Here is a 14121-nt window from a genome sequence, read left to right as displayed (position 1 = left end):
AAAGTAGGCTCCAGACTGTGAGTTGTCAGCACAGAGCCCCACACAGGGCTCAAAACAACACCATGAGATCACGACCTTAGCCAAAGCCAGATGCTTCACTGACTGTGCCACCCCGGTGTTTGTAGGCTGAATTTACTCTTAAGTTTTTTCTTCTCTTGCAGTGATTTTAAATTATTTTCTTAATTTCCCTCTCCGATACTTTATTATTCATGTACAGAATTGAAGGATGTTCTGTACAACGACATAGATATCTTAACATGACTGAATTCATTTATTAGGTCTACCAGTAAGGTTGTGGAGTTTCTGCGGTCTCTCTAGAGCATATCATGCACTCCCAATAAGTGAAAAAGTACCTGGGAACATAGGATAGTGCGATTGAATTTAGATGAGAGTAAGAAGATATATGGAGTGAGAGTATGCAAGTTTTCTGAAATGTTTTGTGGTTGATACAATCCAACAAGTCCATAAACAAGGTTTGTTTGGATATATGTTTCCTTTCCACCAACAAGTCCATAAACAAGGTTTGTTTGTATATGTATTTTCTTTAAACCAGAACCAGAGAGCTGTGACATTGACATATGCTTCCCAACACATTCCCACAATGCGCCCTGTGCATTTGGGAGGTAGCCCCTTCTCTCTTTTCTGTCCTGGAACCCAGTGCCTGACTCCACCACTCAGTGAATTCATCTCAGAATACTGCAGTTGGGAAGAGACCTATGTTTTTCATAGACTTCCTGAAAGGCACCTAAAAACATTGGATTTTACATGGTTGTGTCTGATCTGTCTGGAATCCTCTGAGGATGTGTCAGTTGGAATGGTACTTTCTTTGCCATGAGATCAGGGAGCCCTGCAGTATTCCTGTGTGCCCTGTGGTCGGTCACCAGTGGGTGTTGTGTGGCTGCTCATGACAGGGACACTGCTCCCCAGAGATGGGGCTGGCAGGTGCCGGGCGTCACTGCTGGAGGAGCCTGAAGGGTGGAGGGGCTTGACTCGCTACCAGAAGCCTGACTGAGTCTCCATCCTGCAGTCTCCTTGAGCTCCTGATGTGCTGTGTAAAGGACTCTCTGGCTTGTCGAGGTCCAGGTGGTTCTTGCTGTTGCCACTCAGTCGTCAGGATGAACACCTTCAGGTCCTGGTCTTTAACTCATTGACCTGACCTGGACTTAAGGTGCTTTCCTGAGAGTAAGCGACCCAGCCTGGGAGGAGAGCCAACAAGCAGACAGCAGTGGACCAGCCTGTATCCTCCCCTGGCCTGAAAGCAGGGCCTGGCTGCTCTACTGAGAAGCAAAGCTATGGAACAGGAGGTGCACAGGCAGTTGGGGTTTGTCATGGGATGGGGCCTGGAAGGGTGTGTTCCAGGACATGGGGAGGGATGCTGTGCTGGAGGTAAGAATGAGGGAGTGTGGTTTCTTTCCTGCCCCATGGGTCACTCCTAGGTACCCTGATGGCCTCAGTGCTGGCTTGTCCTCCTGAGTCTTCAGGGATCCACTCAGTCCCAGGGGCCCCTGGTTTCCACTTAAAACCCCAACGGAATCAAGAGTCTATAGATATTGAAACCTGGAGGCAGCGCCCGAAAAATGCATATAAATTTTTTCCCCAAAGTTGTGCTAGGTGTACACGCCTACAGAGAGGGAGAGTTTCGGTACACATGTAACTTTCTGTACAATGATGAGAGTCAAAATATTGAAATCGGCCCAGTCATTCAGCTTCTGGAGACGCAGAGTAAAGGATGATGTGTGGCCCCTGAGAATGCAGAAGGGGATAGGACTGTGCCTGTCCACCGTGGGGACATCCCATAGTACAAGACCATAGTCCTGGAGGGATGCCCAACCTGTCACACCACTCATGAACACAAACACAGACACCTGGGGCCCTCAAAGCCAAAGGACTGTGAAGATGACACCGTGTCTTCTGGGCCAATATTTCTTGAAAGAATATACATTTTTTTCTGCGTATGTACTTGTTGTTTCCTATTTATTTATTTTTTTGGAGAGAGCGAGAAGAAGAATCCTGACCAGGGCTTCAAGCTGTCATTGTAGAGCCTGACTTGGGACTTGATCTCAAGTACCGTGAGATCATGACCCGAGCCAAATTCGACTCGGAAACTTGCCCATTGAGCCACCTTGGTGCCTGTCCTCATTATTAAATCTTCATTTTACTGAATACATGTCACCTGTAGGAAACCCTTCAGAACTTTATACTTTATTGCCTAATAGATTAGCATAAATGGAATATTGATGGTTTCATTTGGGTGTTTTTATAATATGCACGTTAGACCAATATCACCATGGCCAGTGGAGGAAAATGAAAGATTTTCAAGGTATTCGCTCTGGTCCAGACATTTCTCTTTTGGCTTCTGCTCTTGTGTCAAACCTCAGAGGGTCCCCATGCCAGATAATGAAGATATTTCAAGTGGGGGCTTCACCTAATCTTTGTTCTTTGAGGACTATTCCTCTAGTGGATTCCTTGAGTGGAATATTCCACTAAAATATTAGTGCCATTGAATATTTAAGCAATTACTAATCAGTCTCCTGTCATGTAGCCTGACACAACAGGCCATGTTGTGTGTTTGCACACACATGGAAATCCCAGAGGAGCTAAAGCAGCAGAAACCGAGATCGCTGGTTGCAGAGACTGGGGTGAGGGAATGAGCCGTGGGTGATTAGTAGTCCATGTGTCTCTGTGATGGAAATGTTCTAGGAGTACATAGTGGTCACGGGTGTAAAATCCTGCGAATGTACGTACTGACACTTGAAGTTGTAATTTCAAAGGATCAGAGTAAATTGTTTGGAACTTAGTTTATCTTTTATTTATAAAACACTAATATATAAGGACAGTAAATACCTCCATAAGAACTACAGAAATGACAAAGAATGCAATGACAAGGTCAGGGAATTCATCCTTTGGGGCTGCAGCGGACATGAGCCGCTGTTGGGGAGCTGAGGCTGGTTGCTCAGCTGCAGGAGGTGGTTGTTCCAGCCCTTCTGTGACCCTGCCGGCTGGGGCTGGGGGCTGCTCATGCTCCGGGGCCACCAAAGGGGCAGGTGGTTCTTCCAGCTCCTGACTGTCGGCCAGAGCTGGGAGTACTTCCTGCCCTGGTGGGGACACTGCAGTCAGGGTCTCCGATTCTCGTACACGCTGAGCTCCAGGAGAACTAGTGGCTTCAGGCAGCCTGGGCCGTGAGGCTGCAGTGGGTACCACGGAGATAGCGGGGGCTCGCTCCTGAGGGACGTCTGAACGTGGCTCTGGAGCTGGTGCCATGGCTTCAAGAATAGAAAGTGTCATCACCGTGAGTGCCATTCCATGGCAGGAAACCTCTCCCGCAGACATTGTCATCTGAGTCAAAGAACCCACCAGGAGGAAATCTCCCAGATGGCAGGCTAATGGAGCAGTGATCTGAGACTAGTCCCTAGGCCTGTCCCACCTACCGTCTCAGGAAACATGTTCTCTGTGGCATACCCCGTCCCCTCCACATGCCCACATCTCCCACCCAGAGTCCTCCTCGCCCAGAGACTCTGGCTCATTGGGCTCACGGTGTTTCCGCCATGAGTAGAGAAGGCGGGCGCGGCGCTGCAGCTCGGAGCCCGGCATGTGTACCCCTACATATGCCCGCAGCAACTTCAAGCTGGTGAAGTCTGGAGGCCGGAAAAAGTCCTCGGGGTAGTGATCCAGCCAGGTGCCCAGGATGGAGGAGATGGCCCTGGGGATACAAAAGTAGCCAGAACAATCACCATGGGGTGTTCCTCCCGCTGATATCTCAGGACAGGCCTGTGGGACCTGGCCTCTATGCCTCCTGCTCCTGGATGTCCAGAGGGTGGTTCTGTACGTTGTCCACCTGTGATTTGGCAGTCCCGCCGACGAGAGACCTGGTCACTGAAGAGGGACCGTCAAGATTCTGTTTGACGGGAACCCCTTAACCAATGATGTGGTGGTCTCTGTCCTTCTTGGGGAAGCCAGCCAGACTCCTCGCTGTGTCCCGCTGCCTACCTCCCACTGGAATTCAAGTCCGTGCGTGAGTGGAGGGGTGGTGTCGGGGTGAGTCAGTGCCTTCACTGCATACCCTAGCGCTCCACGAAAATCTGCGCAAATACGGGACAAGAGGACTCTGTCTCTTACCTGGGCTTGCTGGGACCCTCCTGGTGCCTTCAACGTGACGACCTGTGCCTCTGTGCTGCCTCATGCACTCAGTGCACATGTGGGTGTCGTCCCACTGACACCGTTCTCCATCGTGTGGGTGATATGTGCTCCTTGAGCCCTCACTGTGTCTCCTGTACCCTTGCTAAGCACGCACCGTGGATGTTCCCCAAGGTGGTGAGTGTGATGCTCCCCAAAACTGTCATTCTGGGTCCCCTGATGGGGGTCTAGGCAAGGCTGTGAGTGGGAAGGGATAGGGTTGGACTCTCTAAGGGGCTGACGCGGTCCTCTGGCGCCCTCTGCTGCCTCCTTGTGCCCACAGCCCATCCTCTACCAGACAGGACAGAACCCCTTTCCTTGCTTCCAAGAGAAAGCCCTCAGAACTTTGCCCTCTCACAGGACTCTCAGACGTGTGGGATGCTGGGTCCTGCAGCCCCTCCCACGCACAGTCTCAGCACTGCCCTCTTGGAGAAGGAAGGCCCTCCAGCCTGAGCTCAGCCTACTCACAGTTTCTCCTGCTCCCGGGGTCCGCCATCCTCCTCAGCCTCTGAATGGAAGCATCCGTATCTGGAGGAGGCCAGAAGGACATCATATGAGCTGTCCTGTGGATGCTACGTCTTGTCCTATCCAGAGTCCCTGGCTGCTGACTAGAATGGAGCTCTGGAGGGGAGGGTACTGTCCGTTCTGCGCATTGGATCCCAGTCAGCTCCTACAGAAGTGCCTGCACCTAGTGGGGCTTCCTGCGTGTTTGAAGAATGATAGGGCCCCAGTCAGCTCCATCACACATATTGGTGTGGGTCTGGGCGTGCTGCTCATCCTGGGCATCCTTGACTGGTTTGAGCCAGGACTCAGACACACAGATAGAGCCTCCAATCTCCTTTTCCAATGGGAAAACAGCCCAAGTCAACACCTGGCGACAGTGAGGGATGAGGCAGAAAGTTGATCATGGGCAAGAGGACAAAGATGACCCAGCAGAGACGCAGCCCTGCCAGCAGAGCTTTCCACAGGCCAGGGTGACTTTCCCTGCTGTGCCCCCACTGAGGACCTGGAGTGTTTCCACCCGGATCAGAGGAACAATGTGAGACGCCAGGACGTGTGGTGACTTTCCTGAGACTCCTAGCTTTCAGGGGCTGAATCGCCCTGGGCTGTGAAGGGCAGGGTGCTCACCTCATAAACAGTATTTCCAGGACCTGCTGGGTGGTAGCAAATGTTCTGTATGTTCTCAAGAATGTGAAGAGGTAGGAGGGGTCTCTACCCAGGAAAGCAGGTACCAGGTGCTCCACTCGCTGTTCCAGTAGCATCCAGCCTCCTTCCATGGTCCCTTCCTCACGGTTCTCATTGTCGGGCATGGGTGAGATGTTCATACCCTGAGGTAGAACACAGGAGGGACACAGAGTCAGACACAGCACCATGGACATCAGGAGGCTTGGGGTCCAGAATGCAGACCAAACCCCCAAGCCGTCAGTGACTTGTGGCAAGAATGAGACCTGGGTGCCCAGACTCTGAAGAAGGATGTTGGTAATCACACGAGAATTTGAGTTGGGAAATGGCTGAACACGTTAGGATCTCCGATCTGACATCCCCACAGGCGAGGGAATTAAAAGCAAGAATGACCTATTGGGACCTCATGAAGATAAAAAGCTTCTGCACAGCAAAGGAAACAACCAACAAAACTCAAAGGCAACCAATGGATTGGGAAAAGATATTTGCAAATGACATATCGGACAAAGGGCTAGTATCCAAAATGTATAAAGAGCTCACCAAACTCCACACCTGAGAAACAAAGAATCCACTGAAGAAGTGGGCAGAGAACATGAGTAGATACTTCTCTAAGGAAGACATCCGGATGGCCAACAGGCACATGAAAAGATGCTCAACGTCGCTCCCCATCAGGGAAATACAAATCAAAACCACACTCAGCTATCACGTCACGCCAGTTAGAGTGGCCAAAATGAACAAATCAGGAGACTATAGATGCTGGAGAGGATGTGGATTAACAGGAACCCTCTTGCACTATTGGTGGGAATGCAAACTGGTGCAGCCGCTCTGGAAAACAGTGTGGAGGTTCCAAACAATTAAAAATAGACCTTCCCTATGACCCAGCAGTAGCACTGCTAGGAATTTACCGAAGGGATACAGGAGTGCTGATGCAGAGGGGCACTTGTACCCCAATGTTTATAGCAGCACTCTCCACAATAGCCAAATTATGGAAAGAGCCTAAATGTCCATCACCTGATAAGTGGATAAAGAAATTGTGGCTTATATACACAATGGAGTACTCCGTGGCAATGAGAAAGAATGAAATATGGCCCTTTGTAGCAACGTGGATGGAACTGGAGAGTGTTCTGCTAAGTGAAATACGCCATACAAGGAAAGACAGATACCATATGTGTCCACTCTTTTGTGGATCCTGAGAAACTTAACAGGAACACATGGAGGAGGGGAAGAAAAAACAACAGCTTAGAGTGGGAGAGAGCCAAAGCATAAGAGACTCCTAAAAACTGAGAACAAACTGAGAGCTGATGGGGGTGGGAGGGAGGGGAGCGTGGGTGATGGGTACTGAGGACGGCATGTGTTGGGATGAGCACTGGGTGTTGTATGGAAACCAATTTGGCAATAAATTTCCTATATATTTTTTAAAAAAAACCACCAAGGAAAAAGAATCTCAGGTCAGATTGTTAGATGAGTATGCACGGCACCTCCCCACATGAACAGCAGTGTCCCTGTGATTTCTAACAGCACAGTCCATTCTGGGGATCCGAAGACAGGGACTTTACCTGGCAAAGGTTGGATCAGGATAATAGAACATGTAGGATGTTCAGTGCAGCACTGTGGCATGGCAAGAGAAGGGAATCCTGTCACAGTCCCACATTTGTGAAGGGCTGAATGGGTGAGGTGAGTGGTCTCATTTCCAGAATGTTGTCTAGGTGGTAAGGCCCTTGCTCCTGACTGGAGGGGCCCCAGGGGCGTGTTGCTTGGCCACCAAAGTGCAGAGCATTAGACATAATGCAATGAGCCCCATGTCCTTTGGGTAAAAAATCTCCCTACTCCTCACGAACGTGTGTCAGACGTGGAGAAGGTATGGAACGATGGTCGGGCGACCCGGGACCCCTGGGAACGTTCGTCGGGGAAACGTGTACAACAATGCCAATACATTCTAGACAGAATGGGACGTGAAATGGTCTCACGCCTCTTTTCTGATCTTCCTGCAAATAAGTGGAGAGTGACGTTGCGTCTGGCCGTGGCAGGGGCTGGGCCCTGCTGGCATGTTTGGGGAGCAGATGGGGTTCCAGGTTCATCTGGGACCAGGAGTCTCCGAGAGCTACCAGGGGAGCAGCAGTGTGTTTTCTGGGCCCTGGGATTCTTTGCATTGGCTCTGGGCCCTTGGTGTTGGGTTTCCCTGGTACCTGCACTCACCCTGAGCCAGCGGGGCTTCGTCCTGATGGCATGGGGCTTCCTTCTTTCCTTCAGGGAAGTAGAGCAGGGGCTCTCATTCAGCTTGTCCTCCATCTGTGGCATGTGGCTCTGTAAAGACAGTGCCCAGCAGGCAGGCAGGAGTCCTCAAAGCCGTGTCTGCTTGCTTTCACTTGTCCTCAGACCCATAAGAATTCATTCCAGATATGACACCACAGTGTGCACTCACCTCCCCCACGGAGGAGAAGCAAGGTGGCGTGAGGGCCTTGGATTCAACCTGTTACAGGTTAGAGGCCCCTCAGAGATCCCTTTTCCCTCCTTCCAGCATGACATGTGCATGGCCATGATGGGTCCACCAGGTGGTCCCCTGCCATCGAACCTGCTCCGGTCCCGGGGAGGACCGGCCCCCATGTCCCCCTTTCCCCGAAACTGAACATGAGGGGATGGGGGTGCCCAGGGAAGGTTAAGAGCTATGAGCTGACCTGACCTGGCCTGCTCCAGGCTGCTCTGTGTTACCTTATGTGACCTCCCGGAAAACATCCTGAGGCATCGCCAGCGTGGGTTAAGGAAACCTCTCCAACATCTGAGTAATCCTGCACACTGGGGTTTCTGGCATCCAGAGCCCCGGTACCTGGGAAAACAACAAGAGAACATCCTCAAGTCTCTGTGTCTGTAGGCAAGTGAGCCTGGTATGGGACCTTCCTAGAACATGGGTGCCAGGTTACAGGAGTTCCAAGCTTTCCTGGGGCCTATTGTGAGCAAAGTGATGTCACGGCCTAGGATCCGCCTCCTGAGTCCCCCTCTGGGATAACACCTTTGCAAATAGTCCTCTCTTTGCTGACTGCTCACCCCCATTCTCCATGAAATGTCCCATCGGTACACAGTTCCACCAATGCACCCCTCTCCACAGTCCCCTGAGAAGCTCTGGGGGCAGCCAGGGTCCCAGCTGTGAGACCTATCTGGGTTGAGACAGAACTCTTCTTTCTTACCTCTTTCGGGTCCCAGATTCGCGACTGTGCTTCTCAGGGATGGTCCGTGTCTTTTCCGCCCAATGGAGATCATTCTAGCATGTCCTCAGGATGTCCTCAGGATGTCCTCAGGCATATGTGGGATGATACCTGTGAAATTGGAGCAGTGGTGTCACCTGTTGGAAGTTTATCCAACCACATTGACTTCAACGTCTCACCTCCTCTGATTCTGCTGCTCCTCTGATCCCAGCCCACAGTCCTTCCAGGTGTGCGTACGTGCGTGAGTGTGAGTGTGTGTATGTGTGTTTACCAGTGCTCGTTTTCTGGGGTCCCAGAAGGTCACATCCCCACCTAGGGAAGGATGGCCAAACATTTCCTAGGAGCTTAGGTTCTCTAATTTCTAAAGCAATCCCTACAGAAGGGATTGGAGTTGGGGCCTAGTAGGACAGAACTCTCTTTTACGTAGACTTTGTCAGTAGTGTGCCACGAGCCATTCCCTGCCTTTCCACTGGGTACATACAATGGGGACAGGGTGGCACTCAGTGGGTTGCCCTGGCCTGGGGCTCCTCCTCAGGGAAGAACGTGCTGGGATGTCTTCTGTGACGCTCCTCTTCAGCCTCACCCCCACGCCACCTCCATGTCTGCACCCAGTGACAGTAACACACCCTTTTCCAGACCCCCTTCGAAATCCTGGGTCAAACCCAGGACCCCATTTTGAGGACATGAAGTTGGGGTCATGCCTGGTTCTGACTTTCTACCCGTCTGTAATTCTGGGCAAGGCACTGACCCTAGCAGGGTCTTCACTTTCTCCTCCCTTCAGTGGCTCCCTGGGATGCCCCCATCCTGTCAACACATCCTTGTGGGATTTCCTTCCTGGAGTGTGGTATGGACGTAGTGTTTGATTTCTGTTGCAAAGAAGATGGCACCGTGGCCCCAGACCAAACAAGTTTAGGTGATAAAATGTGCATGGCAGGGCCACGTGCTCACTGTCACTCTCTGTGTTTTCTCTCAGCTCCTCACATTGGGGACCAACCCCCGTGTTGAGTCGTGACATGGACAGGTACACACAGCCTAGCCCTGAGAGACAACAACAGACAAGGAAGAACTAAGGCACTCGATGTGGACTGAATCCTGCCACCACCCTGAAGTGGGCTCAGGGGTTGAGTGAAGCAGGTTCTGAGTGATGACAGCAGCCCCAACCTCCTGAGAGGCTCTGGCAGGAGCCCTCCGCTGAGCCCTGCTGAATTCCTGGTCCCCTGGGCCTGTGAGGTGGGAAGTTTATGGGGAAGCCACTAAGGGTGGGGGAATATTGTCCCACGGCACTATAGCAGAGTAGTCACAACGTCCTCCTGCCCCAGGCCCTGGCCCTCCTCACCCTCCCTCTCTGCTGTCCTCCACAGCTCTTTCCGGTCTCCCTGGTCTCCTTTCACACGTCCCCTCTGAAACAATGGCCTCTGCCTCCGAGTGTCTGCCCCACTGTGCCTTCTGCCCGGATACATTCCATCGGACTTGAGCAGGGCTGACTCGTCTTGCACTGCGGCAAGTAATATTAACGTTTCCTCAGCACAGCCTTGTCAGACCCTCCCCTGGTGGAGCTCAGGACCCAATTGTCGCACCTTGAATTTTTCTATGGAGTCCTTGCTCATGTCATTCCCATTTTTGTTTCATGTTCTTTCCATCTTCCTGGCTAGTCCTGAACTCCTAGAGGGAAGATGTGGCTGCCTTACCAGCACTGGCACTATGTGAATGCTCAGATGCTCATTCCCGGGGGCTGACTGAGGAGGTAAAGGGATCCCACCCACCAATTAGCAGCTCAGTCATTGTAGCCTAATTTACCTGGGTCATTTTCCAATACTTATTTTATCGTATATCTGTTGAGTCCACTCTAGTCGTAATTTGGGGCGTGAAATCACACTCCAAGATCAAGAGTCTCATGCCCTACTGACTGAAACAGCCAATTTTCATGGAACTAGTCTGATGTCTAAGTTACCTTGCGGGTTAACATTTCGTACGTGTATTAGGTTCTGCTGAATTACCAGAGAACGCGCCACATTTCAGAAAGCATGTCCCCATAGATTTCCTCACATGACAGAGCTGGGTGTGTGTTTAGATTGGAGACTAAAGTCCTTCATGTGGTCACTGAGGACCCCAGAGTTCCTCCATTTTGTCCCTTCTCCCTCCTGAGGATATCAGGTACATGCACAACCAGCAGCACAAGGGGCGATCAAGGGGAAAGAGAACAAGGAAATGCACCTGGGAGCATGTTATCAGCCTGGTCTAGAGTGCCTAAAATATCCACCTTTTCACTCATTCCTTGCTTTCAAGGCAAGGATTTTTAAGTAGTGATCTGTGAGAACCTATGTCCCACAAACCATGGAAAATGCATCCCTAGATATGCACCACAAAACATACGAAGGTAATTCCTGAGCTGAAGGAAAATATTCTCCCTCCGGGACATGTTGTATGAAGGAAACAAGAAGAGTAAACATCTATGTGTGTGTTTGTGTGCCATCTCTACGTATTAATGAATGTGACGTTTTATCGCTATCCCTGAATATCTTTAAGAAGTGAAGGATCATTGACTTTTAAATAGAAGAATTAGGAAAACAATAAGTAAAAAATTGTAATTACTGAGATTACAGACATATAGTATTAAGATATATGAGAGTATGGGGGCGCCAGGGTGGCTCAGTGGGTTGAGTGTCCACCGCCTTGTCAGATCATGATCTCACGGTTCGTGGGTTCGAGCCCCGCATCGGGCTCTGTGCTGACAGGCTGTTTCCGATTCTGTGTCTCCCTCTGTCTCTGCCCCTCCCCCGCTCACGCTTTGTCTCCCTCTCTCTCAAAAAGAACCATTCAAAAACATTTAAAGAAATTCCATTAAGATCTAGGCCAGTAGGAAGTAAACGACTTGTGGTTGAGAAGTCAATGAAGGGCCTCCTACGATGGATTGTTTTCAAGTACGAAAACGCTCATCAACCACATAACTGCAGGTATAGTGTGAATATTGAAACTGCAGCCCAGTTCGCCAGTTAAATGGAAAGAATTCCATATATCTGTGTTCAGTTACACTTCGCCATCCAGAGCAGGGTCTGGTACACCTTGCACGTTCAGTCGATGCTTGCTGCACAATCGCATGGGTGATGGCCTGTCTCTCTCACCAAAAGAAACGCTGAAACGCAATGAAACCCAAGAAAAGAAAAATGGCACGGAGGAGTTGGGATCTGAGGCACACTGTGAAGAAAACATGGGGGTTGGGAGGTAGTGGAGGTGGACAGGCAGTTCCACAGAGTTGAAGGACATGCCACAGTCAGCGGTGGCAGGGTGGACTTGAGGGTGGGACCACTGGTGGTGCAGTCCAGGTAGGGCCATGGGAAGGGCATGCAGAGCTGAAAAGCACCGGCCTTTCAAGGAGAAGGGAGTTGGAAGGAGTCTCGAGTGCCCAGTGTGTCTCCCTGTCCCTTAGGGCTGCCCTTGCGGTCATGGGTCACGAGCGAGGAGGGTGCACAGCTGCAGATAGATGTCCACGGTTGGCGGCAACATGAGGCAGAGTGAAGAACAAACACAGAGGCCTAGGATGCAAGAGGGAGCACTGGGTTCACGTCGAGGCACCTCCCTGGGAAACCTGCTTTGCAGAAGCCTCCTGGGTTTCTTGACGGGAGAAAGGGAGTTGTCCACTTTGGAGGAGACAACTGCCAGTCCCTGTCCCACTGGCCTGGTCTCTGGAGCCCTCTGCCTGGTTCCTGGGTGTCAGGCTGGTGGGTAGGCGGTCAGAGCATCTGGTGGGCCCAGCGAGGTGCAGTGGTGCAGACCCTGTCGCCCAGGAGCTGTGCCCCCTGAGGGGGGGCGGGGGTGGGGGGATGGGGGCATGGGGCGGCCTGGATCGCGGGACCAAGCAGGTGTGCGGGAGGGCACGCACAAGTGTGCGCATGCGCTTGGGCCAGAGGCGGAGCCCGTTGAGGGGCACAGGTTAGGCTGTAGTGGTGTTCTGTATCCTGGCTCCCAGCCTGTCTGCCGCCCCAGGCCCCCAAGTGTCTGGGCCAGTCAGGTGCTGATGCCCCCCACCCCGCCTCCCCCGACCTGGGACATGCTGCTGCCTGTCGCCTGTGACCCGGTAACCTTGGCGGTTGCCCTAGGGGTAGCCCTAGCGCTAACGGTAGTGCTCGCGCCCCCCACGCGGTTAAGACTGGGAGCCATGAGCCTCCAGCCTAGGAGGGTGGTGGCCCTGCTGCTCCTGCTGCTCCTGGACCAGAGGCCAGGGGGCACGACACGCTCCCGGGTCCCCTCGGTTTTGGTTGCTCTGCTGGAGTGCCAGCCCTTGCAGGGGGAGAGCGCGATGCGATGCCACCCCCCCCCCCGGCGCCCCCGAAAGACCATCTGGGAGAAGCCTAAAGGTGCAGCAGCTGAGACCCACAGCCTCCCTACAGGACCTGCCTCAGTCGCGGTGCTGCCAAGGTAGGGATCCTAGTGACAAGGTCCCATGTGGCCTTCCACCCTGCCCCTCTCTGTCTTCCCCTTCCATGACCACCCCCCCCTCACTTGTGCTCCGGGTTCTTCTTGGGCTCCTTTGCGGCTGCAGTCTGGGGACTCAGGAGTGAGCTTTCTGCGTTGGACCCGGGTTCCCTGGAGAAGGAGGCCCCAGATCGAGTAGGGGTTTAGGCTCCGGTGGTGGGGAGTGGCTCATGTCGGGGGTGGGGGGGGCGACCTGAGTGCCATGGAGGTCTGACGGGGTTGGTGGTTGGAGGGTGGAGGTGGGAAGGAACGAACGAAAGAATGAACAAATGAAGGAAGGAAAGCGTGGACCTGCAGTTGTGGGAAAATACCAAGGCAGGGCCAGGGAAGTCGCAGCCATGAGCAGGAGGAAACATCCTGCCTGTGAAAATGAAGCACAAGGGACCTGAGATTCCAGAGAAACATTCCAGGGAGAGTCAGGGTGGTGGGCCTGCGTTGCTGGAGGCCAGCAGGGGACGGTGTTGAAGGGATTGAGAGTGGAAGCAGCAGGTGAACACAGGCCTCCTGCCTCCCCCTCCACACCTGCTCTCCTGCCCTGCCCGGCCCCGCCGCGCCCCGCCCCTCGTGGCAGAGTTGCACCCTCTGATGGGAAGGGGGAGATCTCACCCCACTTGTGGCTAAAGGGGAACCTCTGTCGTGGGAGTCAATGGGACTACAGGGTAGGGGTCTGGATTAGGGTAAGTGCAACTCCCTGTTGAACTCTTCATTTCTGAAGGCAATTTGCATTCAATCAATGAACTCGTAGCCAGTGAGCCAGGAAGAAGTGGCGCTTCAGTGTTTTAGAGGGTGGTGCAGACTCTTTCGTACATGGACGTGTGTCCTGAAGAGAACTGGGTGTTGTGGATGGAGTCCAAAGTCATCTTTTTGGGACATTTTGGGTGGGAACGTCGTCTTCGCACTCTGGCGAGGAAGGCGGATGGAAAAGCTCCTTGTCCAAGGCAGACTTGTGGGTTTTGTTGTTCCTATCCATCGGGCGTCGTGCTTCCTGTTTTCCGTGGAGCGCCTCCTGTCTTGCATTTGTTCCGTGTTTCAAGAGTTTCAGACCTTATGAATCACATCTCCTCCAGGATTCACCAGGCAGTATGAGGGAGAA

At 52.5% G+C, this 14121-nt stretch overlaps 1 protein-coding gene across 1 annotated transcript; it reads right to left on the bottom strand.

Moving 5' to 3' along the window:
* Positions 1-2820: 2820 nt before the first annotated feature.
* LOC125153429 (ral guanine nucleotide dissociation stimulator-like) lies at positions 2821-8636 on the bottom strand. The gene is made up of 7 exons (XM_047836587.1): positions 8538-8636; positions 8065-8179; positions 7552-7659; positions 5302-5501; positions 4642-4701; positions 3534-3700; positions 2821-3263 (listed from the first exon to the last, which is right to left on the bottom strand). Exons 2-7 carry the CDS (start codon positions 8086-8088, stop codon positions 2821-2823), a joined length of 1002 nt encoding a protein of 333 aa, XP_047692543.1. The 5' UTR covers positions 8089-8179; positions 8538-8636.
* Between the last annotated feature and the right edge of the window lie 5485 nt (positions 8637-14121).

The sequence above is a fragment of the Prionailurus viverrinus genome, chromosome A2 (genome assembly GCF_022837055.1).
Source record: "Prionailurus viverrinus isolate Anna chromosome A2, UM_Priviv_1.0, whole genome shotgun sequence".
Lineage (NCBI taxonomy): Eukaryota > Metazoa > Chordata > Mammalia > Carnivora > Felidae > Prionailurus > Prionailurus viverrinus.
The sequence above is the reverse complement of the archived record's forward strand: the minus strand, read 5'-3'. Positions and strand labels throughout refer to the sequence as shown.

Excerpts from the sequence above, each read along its gene's own strand:
- LOC125153429 (XM_047836587.1), bottom strand. The coding sequence starts at position 8,088 with ATGTTTTCCGGGAGGTCACATAAG. Across the intron at positions 7,660-8,064 it reads TTTCCGGGAGGTCACATAAG|AGCCACATGCCACAGATGGA; the intron begins GTAACACAGAGC and ends CTGTCTTTACAG. Across the intron at positions 4,702-5,301 it reads CTGGAAATACTGTTTATGAG|ATACGGATGCTTCCATTCAG; the intron begins GTGAGCACCCTG and ends GGCCTCCTCCAG.